Source organism: Oncorhynchus mykiss, chromosome 6 (genome assembly GCF_057628025.1).
Source record: "Oncorhynchus mykiss isolate SJ-2025 chromosome 6, ASM5762802v1, whole genome shotgun sequence".
NCBI lineage: Eukaryota > Metazoa > Chordata > Actinopteri > Salmoniformes > Salmonidae > Oncorhynchus > Oncorhynchus mykiss.
This window is the reverse complement of record NC_143027.1, coordinates 8850047-8868330: the sequence shown is the minus strand read 5'-3', so window position 1 is coordinate 8868330 and position 18284 is coordinate 8850047. Positions and strand designations below refer to the sequence as shown.

General features: G+C 42.1%; 1 protein-coding gene across 4 annotated transcripts in view; it reads right to left on the bottom strand.

Annotated features, from left to right (window-relative positions):
• Nucleotides 1-18284, bottom strand: part of spef2 (sperm flagellar and cilia associated 2) — a 47829-nt gene that overhangs the window by 15083 nt on the left and 14462 nt on the right. For 2 of the 4 annotated variants that reach the window (XM_021605192.3, XM_021605196.3), the window contains 13 exons: nt 17121-17289; nt 16448-16667; nt 15547-15629; nt 15257-15347; nt 14511-14569; nt 12001-12104; nt 11628-11878; nt 6198-6315; nt 5612-5766; nt 5284-5457; nt 5000-5074; nt 4627-4769; nt 3220-3347 (listed from right to left, as the gene is read on the bottom strand). In XM_021605192.3, coding sequence (XP_021460867.3) covers nt 3220-3347; nt 4627-4769; nt 5000-5074; nt 5284-5457; nt 5612-5766; nt 6198-6315; nt 11628-11878; nt 12001-12104; nt 14511-14569; nt 15257-15347; nt 15547-15629; nt 16448-16667; nt 17121-17289 — 1770 coding nt within the window. The remainder of the gene's footprint in view (nt 1-3219; nt 3348-4626; nt 4770-4999; nt 5075-5283; nt 5458-5611; nt 5767-6197; nt 6316-11627; nt 11879-12000; nt 12105-14510; nt 14570-15256; nt 15348-15546; nt 15630-16447; nt 16668-17120; nt 17290-18284) is intronic. The other 2 variants (XM_021605193.3, XM_090236935.1) reach the window with 1 other exon arrangement.

Genomic DNA, 18284 nt, shown 5'->3' with positions numbered 1-18284 from the left:
GAGGGGGAATAGGTTTTGTCGTGCCCTCTTCACGACTGTCTTGGTGTGCTTGGACCATGTTAGTTTGATGGTGATGTGGACACCAAGGAACTTGAAGCTTTCAACCTGCTCTACAACCTGCTCTACTGCAGCCCCGTCGATGAGAATGGGGGCGTACTCAGTACGGATTCCTTTGTCTGCCCGTTGAACAAGTGGAACGGGTGGATTACTGAATCAAACGCACCAACTAAACTGACTTTTTTGGTATATAAAAGGACTTTATCGAACAAAATGACCATTTGTTGTGTAGCTACGACCCTTGGGATTGCAAACAGAGGAAGATCTTCAAAGGTAAGTGATTTATTTTATCGCTATTTCTGATTTTTGTGACGCCTCTGCTGGTTTGGGAAAATGTTTTTAATTCTGGTGTATGAGGGGCGTTGTCCTCAGATTTCACCGGATGTTGTCGAGGTGGGTCAGTAGCGCCCCACCTAGCCCAAAGAGGTTTTAAAGGAAAAAATTGTATTCTGCCAGTCCGTGGTGAGTAATCTCAGTCCTGATGTCCAGAAGTTATTTTCGGTCATAAGAGACGGTAGCGGCAACATAATGTACAAAATAAAAAAGTTACAAACAACGCAAATAAACAAACAAAAAACACAATCGGTTATGTAAAACGTCAGCCTTCTTCTCCGGCGCCATTGTTAAAACTTCTTAGCGCTAGGCCCATTTTTTTCTCCACTTCCTGCCTGAATGACGTGCCCAAAGTAAACTGCCTGTTGCTCAGGCCCTGAAGCCAGGATATGCATATAATTGGTACCATTGAAAATAAAACACTTTTAAGTTTGTAGAAATGTTAAAATAATGTAGGAGAATATAACACAAGAGATATGGTAGGAGAAAATCCAAAGAAAAACCAACCATATTTTTTTGTTGTTGAGAGAGACCATCCTCTTAGAAATGCAAGAGAAAGGTCATATTGAAAATTAGCTCCCTGTATGCAATTCCTATGGCAGTCTGTGTTCAAGGTTTCAGGCTTGAAAACTTCAAAAAACAAATAAGAAATAACAGTTTTAGTAGGACAGTCTTGGAAATTCGTGTTTGAGCGCGTCATGAAGACATGATGCACCTGCTAAAATCAGTTTCCTATTGAACATACTTCTTTCCGAAATAAATATTATAGTTTGATGACATTTTAGGGTGAGTAAATAGAAACGTTTTCTGACTTGTTGAAACAAAGTTTAGGGGTAGATTTTCGGATTCCTCCTTCCTCGATGGCCCAAACTAAACTGACTTTTTTGGATATAAAGAAGGATTTTATCTAACAAAACGACACTACAGGTTATAGCTGGGACCATTTGGATGACAAATCAGAGGAAGATTATCAAAAAGTGAATATTTAATCATTATATGTGAATGTATGAAACCTGTGCCAGTGGAAAAATATTTTGATGTGGGGCGCCGTCCTCAAACAATCGCACCTCAGCCACGCTCAAGGTACTAAACGATATCATAACCGCCATCGATAAAAGACAGTACTGTGCAGCCGTCTTCATAGACCTTGCCAAGGCTTTCGACTCTGTCAATCACCGCATTCTTATCGGCAGACTCAGTAGCCTCGGTTTTTCGGATGACTGCCTTGCCTGGTTCACCAATTACTTTGCAGACAGAGTTCAGTGTGTCAAATCGGAGGGCATGCTGTCCGGTCCTCTGGCAGTCTCTATGGGGGTGCCACAGGGTTCAATTCTCGGGCCGACTCTTTTCTCTGTATATATCAATGATGTTTCTCATGCTGCGGGCGATTCCCTGATCCACCTCTACGCAGACGACACCATTCTATATACTTCCGGCCCGTCCTTGGACACTGTGCTATCTAACCTCCAAACGAGCTTCAATGCCATACAGCACTCCTTCCGTGGCCTCCAACTGCTCTTAAACGCTAGTAAAACCAAATGCATGCTTTTCAACCGTTCGCTGCCTGCACCCGCACGCCTGACCAGCATCACCACCCTGGATGGTTCCGACCTTGAATATGTGGACATCTATAAGTACCTAGGTGTCTGGCTAGACTCTAAACTCTCCTTCCAGACCCATATCAAACATCTCCAATCGAAAATCAAATCAAGAGTCGGCTTTCTATTCCGCAACAAAGCCTCCTTCACTCACGCCGCCAAACTTACCCTAGTAAAACTGACTATCCTACCGATCCTCGACTTCGGCGATGTCATCTACAAAATTGCTTCCAACACTCTACTCAGCAAACTGGATGCAGTTTATCACAGTGCCATCCGTTTTGTCACTAAAGCACCTTATACCACCCACCACTGCGACTTGTATGCTCTAGTCGGCTGGCCCTCGCTACATATTCGTCGCCAGACCCACTGGCTCCAGGTCATCTACAAGTCCATGCTAGGTAAAGCTCCGCCTTATCTCAGTTCACTGGTTACGATGGCAACACCCATCCGTAGCACGCGCTCCAGCAGGTGTATCTCACTGATCATCCCTAAAGCCAACACCTCATTTGGCCGCCTTTCGTTCCAGTTCTCTGCTGCCTGTGATTGGAACGAATTGCAAAAATCGCTGAAGTTGGAGACTTTTATCTCCCTCACCAACTTCAAACATCTGCTATCTGAGCAGCTAACCGATCGCTGCAGCTGTACATAGTCTATTGGTAAATAGCCCACCCATTTTCACCTACCTCATCCCCATACTGTTTTTATTTATTTATTTTTCTGCTCTTTTGCACACCAATATCTCTATCTCTACCTTTACATAACCATCTGATCATTTATCACTCCAGTGTTAATCTGCATAATTGTAATTATTTGGATACCTTCTCATGCCTTTTGCACACAATGTATATATAGACTCCCCTTTTTTCTACTGTGTTATTGACTTGTTAATTGTTTACTCCATGTGTAACTTTGTGTTGTCTGTTCACACTGCTATGCCTTATCTTGGCCAGGTCGCAGTTGCAAATGAGAACTTGTTCTCAACTAGCCTACCTGGTTAAATAAAGGTGAAATAAAAAAAAAAAAAAAAAAAAAAATGGCATGTTTTCACTGTAATTGCTACTGTAAATCGGACAGTGCAATTAGAAACTTAAGCTTTCAGCTGACAAGACACTTATATGTACCTAAATGTTTAAAATCCATAATATTTATGCTAATTTATTTGAATTGCGCGCCCTCCAGTTTCACCGGAAGTTGTCCCGCTAGCGGGACACCGATCCTTTATCCTCACCTGATGTTAAACAGATGGTGAATGATCAAGATGCGTTCTGTGCGGAGGTTCTGCATCACAGCCTTGACGTTAGTCACATAGGAGTTACACACATTCTCCCAGTATGGAACCAGGTACTCTGGTATCTCCTGGGGAAGAGAGACAAAAGATGCTCTGGGGTGAATTTTCCCATAGTTACAGATCTAAGATCAGCTTTCTTTTCCCCAATCCTAACCTGAACCATTAGTGGGAGAAATGCAAAACTGACTCAAGATCAGCGTCTAGGGGCAACTTCACCCTACTCCACAAAAGAAAGTCGAATGGAGAAATGCAGGCTCAAACATAGACAGAGACCAGGTCAATGAGTGTAAATAGAAGTTTGCGAGGTCCCTCTTGTGGCCATCCATGGCTATCGCAAATGACTCAACTCAACCTTATCGTTCTCGACCTCCTTGATTTCAAGAATGCGGGCAGAAGGACCAATGCCTGGTTCTCTTTGTTAATTGATTCGTAATTTGCCTGAACCTTTATGCTGAACACATCCATGCATTCTGACTGAGAGCTAATGAGATTATGCATTCTGACTGAGAGCTAATGAGACTATGCATTCTGACTGAGAGCTAATGAGACTATGCATTCTGACTGAGAGCTAATGAGATTATGCATTCTGACTGAGAGCTAATGAGATTATGCATTCTGACTGAGAGCTAATGAGACTATGCATTCTGACTGAGAGCTAATGAGATTATGCATTCTGACTGAGAGCTAATGAGATTATGCATTCTGACTGAGAGCTAATGAGACTATGCATTCTAACTGAGAGCTAATGAGATTATGCATTCTGACTGAGAGCTAATGAGATTATGCATTCTGACTGAGAGCTAATGAGACTATGCATTCTAACTGAGAGCTAATGAGATTATGCATTCTGACTGAGAGCTAATGAGATTATGCATTCTGACTGAGAGCTAATGAGACTATGCATTCTAACTGAGAGCTAATGAGACTATGCATTCTGACTGAGAGCTAATGAGACTATGCATTCTGACTGAGAGCTAATGAGATTATGCATTCTGACTGAGAGCTAATGAGATTATGCATTCTGACTGAGAGCTAATGAGACTATGCATTCTGACTGAGAGCTAATGAGATTATGCATTCTGACTGAGAGCTAATGAGACTATGCATTCTGACTGAGAGCTCATGAGATTATACATTCTGACTGAGAGCTAATGGGAAGAGAAAAAGCCCATGCAAACCTATAATGGTTCTCTTGTCTTCTACCAGTACAGGGTAAAGTTCCCCCTAGGTACAGATCTAGGATCAGCTTCTGTTTTTCCCAATCCCAACCTTAACCACTAGTGGGGGAAATGCAAAACTGATCCAAGATTAGCATCTATGGGAAACAACACCCTACTCCTACTGTACCTTGGGAAGGGGCTCGTCCACATACACCCAGTGTGTAGTACCAGGGGTGGGAGCTAGGGGCTCTGTAGGGCTGGTGTTCACACCATGGGAATTCTCCAAGGAGGAGGCTATGGACAACTTTCTAGAATGCCCCACGGCTCCTCCTGGAAGCAATGGGGAAAAAGGGATATTTTATTTTTTTAAAGGAACGGGGCAGTCCCACTCCTCTCATATTCATTGTTTATTGGCTCGGATATAGAAAGGAAATTGAGTGTCTTCCAAAGACCCTAGGCCACCATACCTCTTTTTTTTAATGTGGTTTAAAAACAGTGTGATAGCAACTGTTGTTTGTTGTAGAATGTTACTAATAGCTAGACTGATATCAGTAATAGACCTGATCCTGACTTGGACAGCTTAAGATGGACATCTTTCCCTTCGGATGTGTTCTTCTCGATGTTGCTCTGTGAACCTACAGAATGGAACATAACTGCTGTTTGACCACACGGTTCTCTTGTCTTTGAAACAAACTATCTGTCCCAAATGGTACCCTATGCCTTATATAGTGAACAACTTTTTTAAATATTTTTTTTTACAAGGGCCCATAGGACTCTGGTCAAAAGTAGTGCACTATGTAGGGAATAGGGTACCATTTGATACACTGCGTGGTTGTTAGCCGACCTTTGGGGGAGCGAGAGTTGGACTTGGAGCTGGAGCATTTCACAGGTGGAGTCAGGCCCTCCTGGGTGAGGGTGGAGGTGGACTCAGTGGGAGCTGGGACCGCAACCGGAGTTACCTGGACGAGAGCAGTTGAGACCGCTGGTGCCTTCCCACTGTCCAAAACAACTCCCTCACCTGGTGGGTCAGAATAATTACACATAGAACAACTTTAGGAACAGTAGGCATCTCACTGGGCAATTTTAGAGTCAAAGTAGCATTAAGTAAAATCTCCCATTTTGGGGAATTAATATCTTATCTTAAAACCAACCATTCCCTTAGTGCCCTGTACCTTTTTCCGACTGCATCATGGCCTGGTACAGGATGGATTCCACTTTTCTAAAGAGCATGTCCTCCGACATCTCAGCATTCAGTCTCATCAGAATGCTCTGTTTACCAGAGAACCACTTCTCCAGCTTGGGCCAGGTATCCTGGAAGGCTGTGATCCTGCAGTGATAATAACAAAGGCTGTATTCATTAGCGCAAATTAAGGTGGGTCCCCTCCCCGTTTTAGCCTGTTTTGCTTCTGTTTGGTTCCTAGTGAATACACTCAATGTGTGAAGAGAACAATGGTGTGTCAGTGGGCTAGTTTAAAAGTTCAAAGACACTCAGCCCTGAAAATCACTTACAACAATGTTAGAGATGACGTACTCAATAATCAGACCTGGGTTCAAATAGTATTTATTTCTTTCAAGCCATTTAGTTTTACTTGATTGATCTTGACTGGCACAATGTCACCAATGGAGTAGTCCCAAAAGTGTAATGCCCACCCACTTTGTCACCTAAGGCAGTCTCGATCAAAGGCTCAAATTATTGGAAGGAAAACAAATACTATTTGAACCCAGATCTGCGTCTTGTGGTCATCGTACTAACTGTACCTGTGCTGGATCTGTCTCTTCTCCAGGCTCTTGTCCCTGGCGATGACAACATTGTGCTCTCTAGCAGGGGCACAGCTCTCCTCACCAGCCCCGGCCAGGTCAGAGCTCTCCTCCTCATCTACAAACACAGTCCGTCTGTGTCATTCATTACACACATGCAACTCATGTGACATGTGGAGAATGTCGAGAGCAGGGGTGGGCAACTCCAGTCCTCGGGGGCCTGACTGGTGTCACACATCTTCTCCATCCCCAGCAAACACAGTTGATTAATCAAATGTCATTCTAAACTGAACATCATGATTAGGTGAATATTGGAGTCAGGGGTGTTAGCTGGGGCTGGGACAAAACTGTGACACCAATCAAGACACCGAGGACTGGAATCGCCCATCCCTGGTCAAGGGCTTCAAGTTCCTCGGTGTCCACACATCACTTGAAGACTTAACATGGTCCTCTCACACCAGAACAGTCGTGAAGGCACGGCATTGCCTCTTCTCCCTCAGGAGGCTGAAACGATTTGGTATCCTCAGGTACTTTTACAGTTGCACAATCGAGACCATCCTGACTTGTTGTATCGCCGTCTGATAAGGTAACTGCAATGCCCATGACCAGAAGGCCCTACAGAAGGCCCTATGCGAATGGCCCAGCGCATCACTCGGGGCGAGCTCCCTGCCATCCAGGACATACAGTGTATTCAGAAAGTACACTACACCCTTGACCTTTTCCACATTTTGTTACGTTACAGCATTGTTCTAAACTTGATTAAATCGTTTATTCCCCTCATCAATCAACACACAATACCCCGTAATGACGAAGCAAAAACAGGTTTAGACATTGGTACAAATTTATTCAAGACCCTTTACTCAGTACTTTGTTGAAGCACCTTTAGCAGCGATTACAGCCTCAAGTCTTCTCGGCTGTGACGCTACAAGATTGGCACGCCTATATTTGGGGAGTTTGTCATTCTGCTTAGGGTCGTTGTCCTGTTGGAAAGTGAACCTTCGCCCCAGTCTGATGTCCTGAGCGCTCTGGAGCAGGTGTTCATCAAGGATCTCTCTGTGCTTTGCTCCGTTCATCTTTCCCACGATCTTAACTAGCATCCCAGTCCCCGCCTCTGAAAAACATCTCCACAGCATGATGCTGCCACCATGTTTCACTGTAGGGATGGTGCCAGGTTTCCTCCAGACGTGCCGCTTGGCATTCAGGCCGAGCAACAGGTTCAATCTTGGTTTCATCAGACCAGAGAATCTTGTTTCTCATGGTCTGAGAGTCCTTCGGGTGCCTTTTGGAAAACTCCAAGCAGGCTGTCATGTGTCTTTTACTGAGGAGTGGCTTCCGTTTGGCCACTCTACAATAAAGGCCTAAGTGCTGCAGAGGTGGTTGTCCTTCTAAGGTTCTCCTATCTCCACAGAGGAACTCTGGAGCTCTGTCTGAGTGACCATTGGGTTCTTGGTCAACTCCCTGACCAAGGGATTTCTCCCCTGATTACTCAGTTTGGCCTGGAGGCCAGCTCTAGGAAGAGTCTTGGTGTTTCCAAACTTCTTCCATTTAAGAATGATGGACGCCACTGTGTTCTTGGGGACCTTCAATGCTGCAGAAATGTTTTGGTACCCTTCCCCAGATCTGTGCCTCAACACAATTGTGTCCCGGAGCTCTACAGACAATTCCTTTGACCTCATGGCTTTGTTTTTGCTTTGACATACACTGTCAACCTTAAATAGACAGGTGTGTGCCTTTCCAAATTATGTCCAATCAATTGAGTTTACCAGAGGTGGACTCCAATCAAGTTGTAGAAACAGCTCAAGGATGATCAATGGAAACGGGTTTCACCTGAGTTCAATATCGAGTCTCATAGCAAAGGGTCTGAATACTGGTGTAAAGATATTTCTGTTTTTTGTACTATTTTTTTCTAATAATCTGTTTGTTAGCTTTGTCATGATTGGATATTGTGATGTCATTATATGGTATTGTGATGTCATCATGGGGTATTGTGATGTCATTATGGTATTGTGATGTCATCATGGGGTATTGTGATGTCATTAAAGGGTATTGTGTGTAGATTTATAAGGGATTATTTTTAATCAATTTTAGAACAAAGCTGTAAAGCAACAAAATGTGTAAAAAGCCAAAGGGGTCTGAATACATGCCAGGCGGTGTCTGAGAAAGGACTGAAAAAAGGCCAAGGACTCCAGCCACCCAAGACATGGACTGTTTTCCATGCTCACGTCCAGCAGGCGGTACCGGTGCATCAAGGCTCAGACCAACAGACTCCTAAACAGCAAAACAGACTCCTAAACAGCTTCAATGCCCTGAACATAAGACTGTTAAATGGCTAACAACTAGTGCTCTCCCTCTCCCACAGACCTCTCCCATACTGACCCTATGCCCATCCCCAGGTCTCTACCCACTCAGACACAACCTACGCTGCTGCTAAAATGATTATTGATTCAATGTGTTACTCCTTTAAACTGCTGTCCATTGATTATTGATTGCCATTACCATTAGTATCTATCTATTTATCCTGCTACTGGTTTCGATTACTCCTGTTTACATGTATATATTTCCATTAGTATCTATCTACTTATCCTGCTACTGGTTTCGATTACTCCTGTTTACATGTATATATTACCATTAGTATCTATCTACTTATCCTGCTACTGGTCACTATTACTCATGTTTAGATGGACACTGAACAAAAATATAAACGCAACATGCAACAATTTCAAAGATTTTACTGAGTTACAGTTCATATAAGCAAATCAATCAATGTAAATAAATAAATGAGGCTCTAATCTATGGGTTTCACATGACTGGGAATACAGATATGCATCTGTTGGTCACAGATACCTTAAAAAAAAAGGTAGGGGCGTGTATCAGAAAACCAGTCAGTATCTGGTGTGACCACCATTTTCTTCATGCAGTGTGACACATCTTCGCATAGAGTTGATCAAGCTGTTGATTGTGGCCTGTGGAATGTTGTCAAACCCCTCTTGGCTGCGTGAAGTTGCTGGATATTGGCACGAACTGGAACACGCTGTCATACATGTCGATTCAGAGCATCCCAAACATGCTCAATGGGTGACATGTCTGGTGAGTATACAGACCATGGAAGAACTGGGCCATTTTCTGCTTCCAGGAATTGTGTTCCATTCCTTGTGACATGGGGCCATGCATTATCTTGCTGAAGCATGAGGTGATGGCGGTGGATGAATGGCATGACAATGGGCCTCAGGATCTCGTCATGGTATCTCTGTGCATTCAAATTTCCATCGATAAAATGCAATTGTGTTCATTGTCCGTAGTTTATGCCTGCTCATACCATAACCCCAACGCCACCATTAGGGCACTCTGTTCACAACACTGACATCAGCAAACCGCTCGCCCACAAGACACCATACACGCTGTCTGCAATCTGCCCGGTACAGATGAAACCGGGATTCATCCGTGAAGAGCACACTTGTCCAGTGTGCCAGTGGCCATCGAAGGTGAGTATCTGCTCGCTGAAGTCGGTTACGCCGCCCAACTGCATTCAGGTCAAGACGCTGGTGAGGACGATGAGCACGCAAATGAGCTTCCCTGAGACGGTTTCTGACCGTTATTGCAGAAATGTTTTGGTTATGCAAACCCACAATTTCGTGAGCTGTCCGGGTGGCTGGTCTCAGACGATCCTGCAGATGAAGAAGCCATATGTGGAGGTCCTGGGCTGAACATTTTAGATTGGCCTTTATTATCCCCAGCACAAGGTGCACCTGTGTAATGATCCTGCTGTTTAATCAGCTTCTTGATATGCCACACCTGTCAGGTGGATTCATTAGCTTAGAAAAGGAAAAATGACAAGGATGTAAACAAATTTGGATACAACATTTTAATAAGCTTTTTGTGCGTATGGAAAATGGCTGTGACTTTTTTTTTCAGCTCATGAAACATGGGACATACACTTTACATGCGTTTATATTTTTGTTCAGTGTGTTCTGACTTTATAAAAAATATTATATTATTCTCTATATTATTACTATTCTCTATATTATTACTATCTATATTATTACTATCTATATTATTACTATTATCTATATTATTACTATCTATATTATTACTATCTATATTATTACTATTATCTATATTATTACTATCTATATTATTACTATTCTCTATATTATTCTTATCTATATTATTACTACGGTATATATATATTATTACTATCTATATTATTACTATCTATATTATTACTATTCTCTATATTATTACTATCTATATTATTACTATCTATATTATTACTATTATCTATATTATTACTATCTATATTATTACTATCTATATTATTACTATTATCTATATTATTACTATCTATATTATTACTATTCTCTATATTATTACTATCTATATTATTACTATCTATATTATTACTATTCTCTATATTATTACTATCTATATTATTACTATCTATATTATTACTATTATCTATATTATTACTATCTATATTATTATTATCTATATTATTACTATTATCTATATTATTACTATCTATATTATTACTATCTATATTATTACTATTATCTATATTATTACTATCTATATTATTACTATTCTCTATATTATTACTATCTATATTATTACTATTATCTATATTATTACTATTATCTATATTATTCTTATCTATATTATTACTATTATCTATATTATTCTTATCTATATTATTACTACGGTATATATATATTATTACTATCTATATTATTATTATCTATATTACTATTATCTATATTACTATTATCTATATTATTACTATCTATATTATTATTATCTATATTATTATCACTGTATTGTTGGGAAAGAGATCCCAAGGTAAACGTTTAACTGTACCGTTATACACCGGTTATATCCTGTACTGTTATACACCTGTTGTATCCTGTACTGTTATACACCTGTTGTATCCTGTACTGTTATACACCTGTTATATCCTGTACTGTTATACACCTGTTATATCCTGTACTGTTATACACCTGTTATATCCTGTACTGTTATACACCTGTTGTATCCTGTACTGTTATACACCTGTTGTATCCTGTACTGTTATACACCTGTTGTATCCTGTACTGTTATACACCTGTTGTATCCTGTACTGTTATACACCTGTTGTATCCTGTACTGTTATACACCTGTTGTATCCTGTACTGTTATACACCTGTTGTATCCTGTACTGTTATACACCTGTTGTATCCTGTACTGTTATACACCTGTTGTATCCTGTACTGTTGTGGTGAATAGACGTGAAAACTTGAAACATACAGCCTGGATACCTACTACTGTTTGTGTTGTCATGCCGACCCCTATGGTCGAGGTAACGCTGCGTGACAATGACCATAGGACCTGTGACAACGACCATAGGAGTTGGCAAGACAACACAAACAGATCTGGGACCGGGGCTATGAAACTCACAGGCCTGCTTGGCCGCCCTGTCCAAAACGTGGTCATCAGACACGTCAAGCAGCAGAGCTAGGTCCAGCACAGGAGAGGGAGGAGGGGGCTCCTTAGGCGCGTTGCTATCCACAGACAAGTTGGACCGCTTGTTCCTTCTCTTCCTCTCCTTCCCAGTGTCCGAGCCCCCCAGGGCCTTCTCCAGAAGCTTGGCCTGGGTCAGATCGACCGGGAAGCCGTCCAGAATCCAGCCGGAGTCTGCTGGGATTGCCCTGGGGTAAAGAGTAAACAGTCAATACACATTCAAAACGAAAATTGCTATTCCTTTAAATTTAGCATTCAATTCGATTTATTGCTTCTAAAGAACAGAATAGGATTTTGTTTGTGTTTAAACCTGATAGCTTCGACTGCAATGTCCACAAGGAGCTCGTCTGGGACGGATCTCCCTTTTCTGAGAAACTTTTCCACTGCTGCTCCATGCTGGGCCCTCACAGAGAGCTGGGAAGGATGTTCTTTGTTATTCCGAATACAAATATACAAGTAATATATACAGTACCAGTCAAAAGTTTGGACACACCTACTCATTCAAGGGTTTTTCTTTGTTTTTTATACTATTTTCTACATTGTAGAATAATAGTGAAGACATCAAAATGAAATGAAAAACACATATGGAATCATGTAGTAACCCAAAAAATGTTAAACAAATCAAAATATATTTAAGAGTGTGCAAAGCTTTCATCAAGGCAAAGGGTGGCTACTTTGAAGAATCTAAAATATAAAATATATTTTGATTTGTTTAACACTTTTTTGATTACTACATGAATCCATATGTGTTATTTCATAGTTTTTTTATTTATATATTTTTATTTAACCTTTATTTAACCAGGTAGGCTAGTTGAGAACAAGTTCTCATTTACAACTGCGACCTGGCCAAGATAAAGCAAAGCAGTGCGACACAAACAACAACACAGAGTTACACCAACGGATTAAACAAACATACAGTCAATAATACAATAGAAAAATTCTATATACAGTGTGTACAAATGAGGTAGGATAAGAGAGGTAAGGCAATAAATAGGCCACAGTGGTGAAATAACTACAACATAGCAATTAAACACTGGAGTGATAGAAGAGGAGTGTGCAGGTAGAGATACTGGGGTGCAAAGGAGCAAAATAAATAAAATAAATAACAGTATGGGGATGAGGTAGTTGGATGGGCTATTTACAGATGGGCTATGTACAGGTGCAGTGATCTGTGAGCTATTCTGAAAGCTGGTGCTTAAAGTTAGTGAGGGAGATAAGTATCCAGCTTCAGTGATTTTTGCAGTTCGTTCCAATCATTGGCAGCAGAGAGCTGTAAGGAAAGGCAGTCAAAGGAGGAATTGCCTTTGGGGGTGACCAGTGAGATATACCTGCTGGAGTGGTAGCTACGGGTGGGTGTTGTTATGGTGACCAATGAGCTGAGATAAGGCGGGGCTTTACCTAGCAAAGACTTAAAGATAATCTGGAGCCAGTGGGTTTGGCAACGAATATGAAGCGAGGGCCAGCCATCGAGAGCGTACAGGTCGCAATGGTAGGTAGTATATGGGGCTTGGTGACAAAACAGATGGCACCCTTTATTATGGGACTCGAAATTGAGCTCAGCTGCATCCTGTTTCCATTGATCATCTTTGAGATGTTTCTACAACTTGATTGGAGTCCACCTGTGGTAAATTCAATTGATTGGACATGATTTGGAAAGGCACACACCGGTCTTTATAATATCCCACAGTTGACAGTGCATGTTAGAGCAAAAACTAAGCCATGAGGTCAAAGGAATTGAAAGTAGAGCTCCCCAAGAACACCATTCTTAAATGGAACCACCAAGACCCTTCCTAGGGCTGGCTGTCCAGCCAAACTGAGCAATCGGGGAAGAAGGGCCTTGGTCAGGGAGCCGATCGTCACTCAGACAGAGCTCTGGAGTTCCTCTGTGGAGATGGGAGAACCTTCCAGGAGGAAGATGGAAGACACTCCTCAGTAAAAAGGCACATGACAGCCCACTTGGAATTTGCCAAGAGGCACCTAAAGGACTCTGACCATGAGAAACAAGATTCTCTGGTCTAATGAAACCAAGATTGAACTCTTTGGCTTGAATGCCAAGTGTCACTGGAGGAAACCTGGCACCATCCCTACAGTGAAGCATTTTGGTGGCAGCATCATGCTGTGGGGATGTTTTGCAGTGGCTGGGACTGGGAGACTAGTCAGGATCGAGGGAAAGATGAACGGAGCAAAGTACAGACAGATCCTTGATGATAAACCTGCTCCAGAGCGCTCAGGACCTCAGACTGGGGCGAAGGTTCACCTTCCAACAGGACAACGACCCTAAGCAAAGAGCCAACACAACGCAGGATTGGCTTCGGGATAAGTTTCTGAATGTCCTTGAGTGGCCCAGCCAGAGCCCGGACTTGAACCCGATCGAACATCTCTGGAGAGACCTGAAAATAGCTGTGCAGCAACTCTCCCCATCCAACCTGACAGAGTTTGAGAGGATCTGCAGAGAAGAATGGGAGAAACTCCCCAAATACAGGTGTGCCAAGCTTATAGCGTCACACCCAAGAAAACTTGAGGCTGTAATCGCTGCCAAAGGTGCTTCAACAAAGTACTGCGTAAAGGGTCTGAATATTTATGTAAATGTTATATTTCAGTTTTTTATTTAAAACATTTTCAAATAAAACTGTTTTTACTTTGTCATTATGGGTTATTGCATGTAGCTTGATGGTGATGATGATTTGCTTATCCATTTTAGAATAAGGCTGTAACATAACAAAATGTGGAAAAAGTCAAGGGGTCTGAATACTTTCTGAATACACTGTATGTGTCAGTGTGTAGGTATAAGAGATACATGGTACATGTTAAAATACGTACTGTACTTGCCTTGGGTTTTGTCTTGGTTCCTTGCTGCTGAGGCTCCTGAGCGAGTGGGCCTACCAAACAATAAGACCAAATCAGACAAAACGCTTGTTTACAGACGGGTAATTCAGGATGAAGTAAGAAAACACCTGGAAATCACAAGTTACATTTCTTTCTTTTTTTATTTTACCCCCTTTTTCTCCCCAATTTCGTGGTATCCAATTGTTAGTAGCTACTATCTTGTCTCATCGCTACAACTCCCGTACGGGCTCGGGAGAGACGAAGGTCGAAAGTCATGCGTCCTCCGAAACACAACCCAACCAAGCCGCACTGCTTCTTAACACAGCGCGCATCCAACCCGGAAGCCAGCCGCACCAATGTATCGGAGGAAACACTGTGCACCTGGCGACCTTGGTTAGAGTGCACTGCGCCCGGCCCGCCACAGGAGTCGCTGGTGCGCGATGAGACAAGGATATTCCTACTGGCCAAACCCTCCCTAACCCGGACGACGATAGGCCAATTGTGCGTCGCCCCACGGACTGCGATGCAGTGCCCTAGACAACTGCGCCACCTGGAAATCACAAGTTACATTTCTCATTGGCTTAATCATGTGCTGCTGATTCTCCTAATATTGCGCTCTGGCATGATGTTTCCCCTACGTACAGATCTAGAATCAGCTTGACCTCGCCCAATCGTCACCTTAACCATTAGTGGGGAAAATGAAAAACCGACACAAGATCAGCGTCTAGGGGCAACTTCACCTGAACCCTGTGACGACTCCTCCTCCATCTCAGTATCCATCTCCACCTGGTCGATGTCTTTAGTGGCCAATGTTTCACAGCTCTCTGGGCTCTTACACAGTATAAAAAGGTTCATGTTTTTAATTAAATACAGATAAATGGACTATAAAACTGCATACAGCTGTCATTCATCCATTCTTATGACCGTTTTATATACATGTTATTCCAATTCACTTCACTTCAAAACCTTTCAGACACGATTTAGATTAGTTTTTTGTTTTAAATGTTAAAAAAAAAAACGGCTTTCTGACCTCACGTCCAAGCTTTCCAAGCTGATGTGCAGCCAGAGCCTCCTGGATCAGAACATTAGCTGACAGGATGTGGATGTGATGGACTGGGTTAGAAGACGAGAGAATGTGGTTTGCAGAGAGATCCTATTTTCATATATATATATATATATATATATATATATATATATATATATATATATATATATATATATATATATATATATATTATATTATTCATATATACTGTATACCTACACTGACTGTACAAAACATTAATAAGAACAAATTCCTAATATAGAGTTGCACAGTCTCAGTCTGTCGGGGCATGGACTCTACAAGGTGTCGAAAGCGTGAAACTGTTGAGTGTGGAAAAACCCAGCAGCGTTGCAGTTCCTCACACAAACCGGTGCGCCTGGCACCTACAACCATACCCTGTTCAAAGGCACTTAAATATTTAAGTCTAGCCCATTCACCCTCTGAATGGCACACATACACAATCCATGTCTCAATAGTCTCAAGGCTTAAAAATCCTTCTTGAACCTGTCTCCTCCTCTTCATCTATTCAGATTGAAGTGGATTTAACAAGTGACATCAATAAGTGATCATAGCTTTCACCTGGATTCACCTGGTCAGTATTTTAGCATGGTGGGAAGTTATCTGCTTAATTAACTCAGAAACCTGTGTGGAAGCTCCAGCTTTCAATATAGTTTGTATCCCTCATTTAGTGTTTCCTTTATTTTGGCAGTTACCTGTATGTTATTCTATGGTTGTTTTAGCCAAAGAACATAGACGACTCTCACGAGGCAAGACACACGACAACACCTAATCTGTTACCTAATCTTTTGCAAGATATGAAGTAGCATGGTAATGCACAATACTGCACGATACTGTGTGATACTGCATCATATGGTTGGAGGGATACCTTTGGCAATCCTGGTTAAGCATGTGGTCTTCCCGGAGAAAAGCTTCCCTAGCACACAGGCTTTCAGTGTGAACCGAGGAAAGAAGGGAGGAAGGGTGTCTGGTTTTGGGGGGTTCACAATAGTCTGCAGGCGGAGCACCACATGTCCCAGGATATTGTTGTTGGATGGGGGGGGCTTTGTCTCCCCCTCCTCTGGCCAGGTCCACTCACCAGTCATGCTCTAACACATAGAATCAACACATAGAACACACCTAAAGACACTGGGATTACAGCCAACAATAACGCTGAACCTGCTAGCCTGGGTACCAGGAATACAAGGAATTATCATGAAAGCACAAACAGATCTGGGACCAGGCTATAAACCTGCACCATTGTGAAATTCAACATATCAGTGAAGTCATATTCTTGACTTGCGACACCATTTCAAGACAATTTGAGAACAACTGAATTCCAGTTACACACTGAACATAATGTCTTGGACAATTCCTAACAGAATGTATTGGACAATTCCTAACAGAATGTCTTGGACAATTCCTAACAGAATGTCTTGGACAATTCCTAACAGAATGTCTTGGACAATTCCTAACAGAATGTCTTGGACAATTCCTAACAGAATGTCTTGGACAATTCCTAACAGAAGTTCTTGGGCATGACCTCACACTAATGGACTCACCATATACTCATCATAGTCCTGGTTGTTAAGGATCTCCTGTTTCTCAACCTCAATGAACTGCTCTGGGGTGGGGTCGGCAGGTAGCTCCTCCAGACTGCCACTGTCATACAGGGGCTTCCCGCAAAACATGAGCTCCTTCCATTCCCGCATCAACTTCCCAGGGATAAGACTGCAGGACAGAGTAGCAAAGTACACTCAGAGCTGTGTTGCATCTAAAATGATGCCGTCAGAATACTGTGTCGGTCCTGCTGGAGTATCACTCTACTGAATTAACGATTAAGGTCTTGAAGATACATTTTTTTTTTAAAAATGGTCCCAAAACAGAAAGGTTGCTCTCCCACCCTTGTCTACTTGTCTTCTGCTTTGCCTTTACATACAGTGCCTTGCGAAAGTATTCGGCCCCCTTGAACTTTGCGACCTTTTGCCACATTTCAGGCTTCAAACATAAAGATATAAAACTGTATTTTTTTGTGAAGAATCAACAACAAGTGGGACACAATCATGAAGTGGAACGACATTTGGATATTTCAAACTTTTTTAACAAATCAAAAACTGAAAAATTGGGCGTGCAAAATTATTCAGCCCCTTTACTTTCAGTGCAGCAAACTCTCTCCAGAAGTTCAGTGAGGATCTCTGAATGATCCAATGTTGACCTAAATGACTAATGATGATAAATACAATCCACCTGTGTGTAATCAAGTCTCCGTATAAATGCACCTGCACTGTGATAGTCTCAGAGGTCCGTCAAAAGCGCAGAGAGCATCATGAAGAACAAGGAACACACCAGGCAGGTCCGAGATACTGTTGTGAAGATTTCCCAAGCTTTAAACATCCCAAGGAGCACTGTGCAAGCGATAATATTGAAATGGAAAGAGTATCAGACCACTGCAAATCTACCAAGACCTGGCCGTCCCTCTAAACTTTCAGCTCATACAAGGAGAAGACTGATCAGCGATGCAGCCAAGAGGCCCATGATCACTCTGGATGAACTGCAGAGATCTACAGCTGAGGTGGGAGACTCTGTCCATAGGACAACAATCAGTCGTATATTGCACAAATCTGGCCTTTATGGAAGAGTGGCAAGAAGAAAGCCATTTCTTAAAGATATCCATAAAAAGTGTTGTTTAAAGTTTGCCACAAGCCACCTGGGAGACACACCAAACA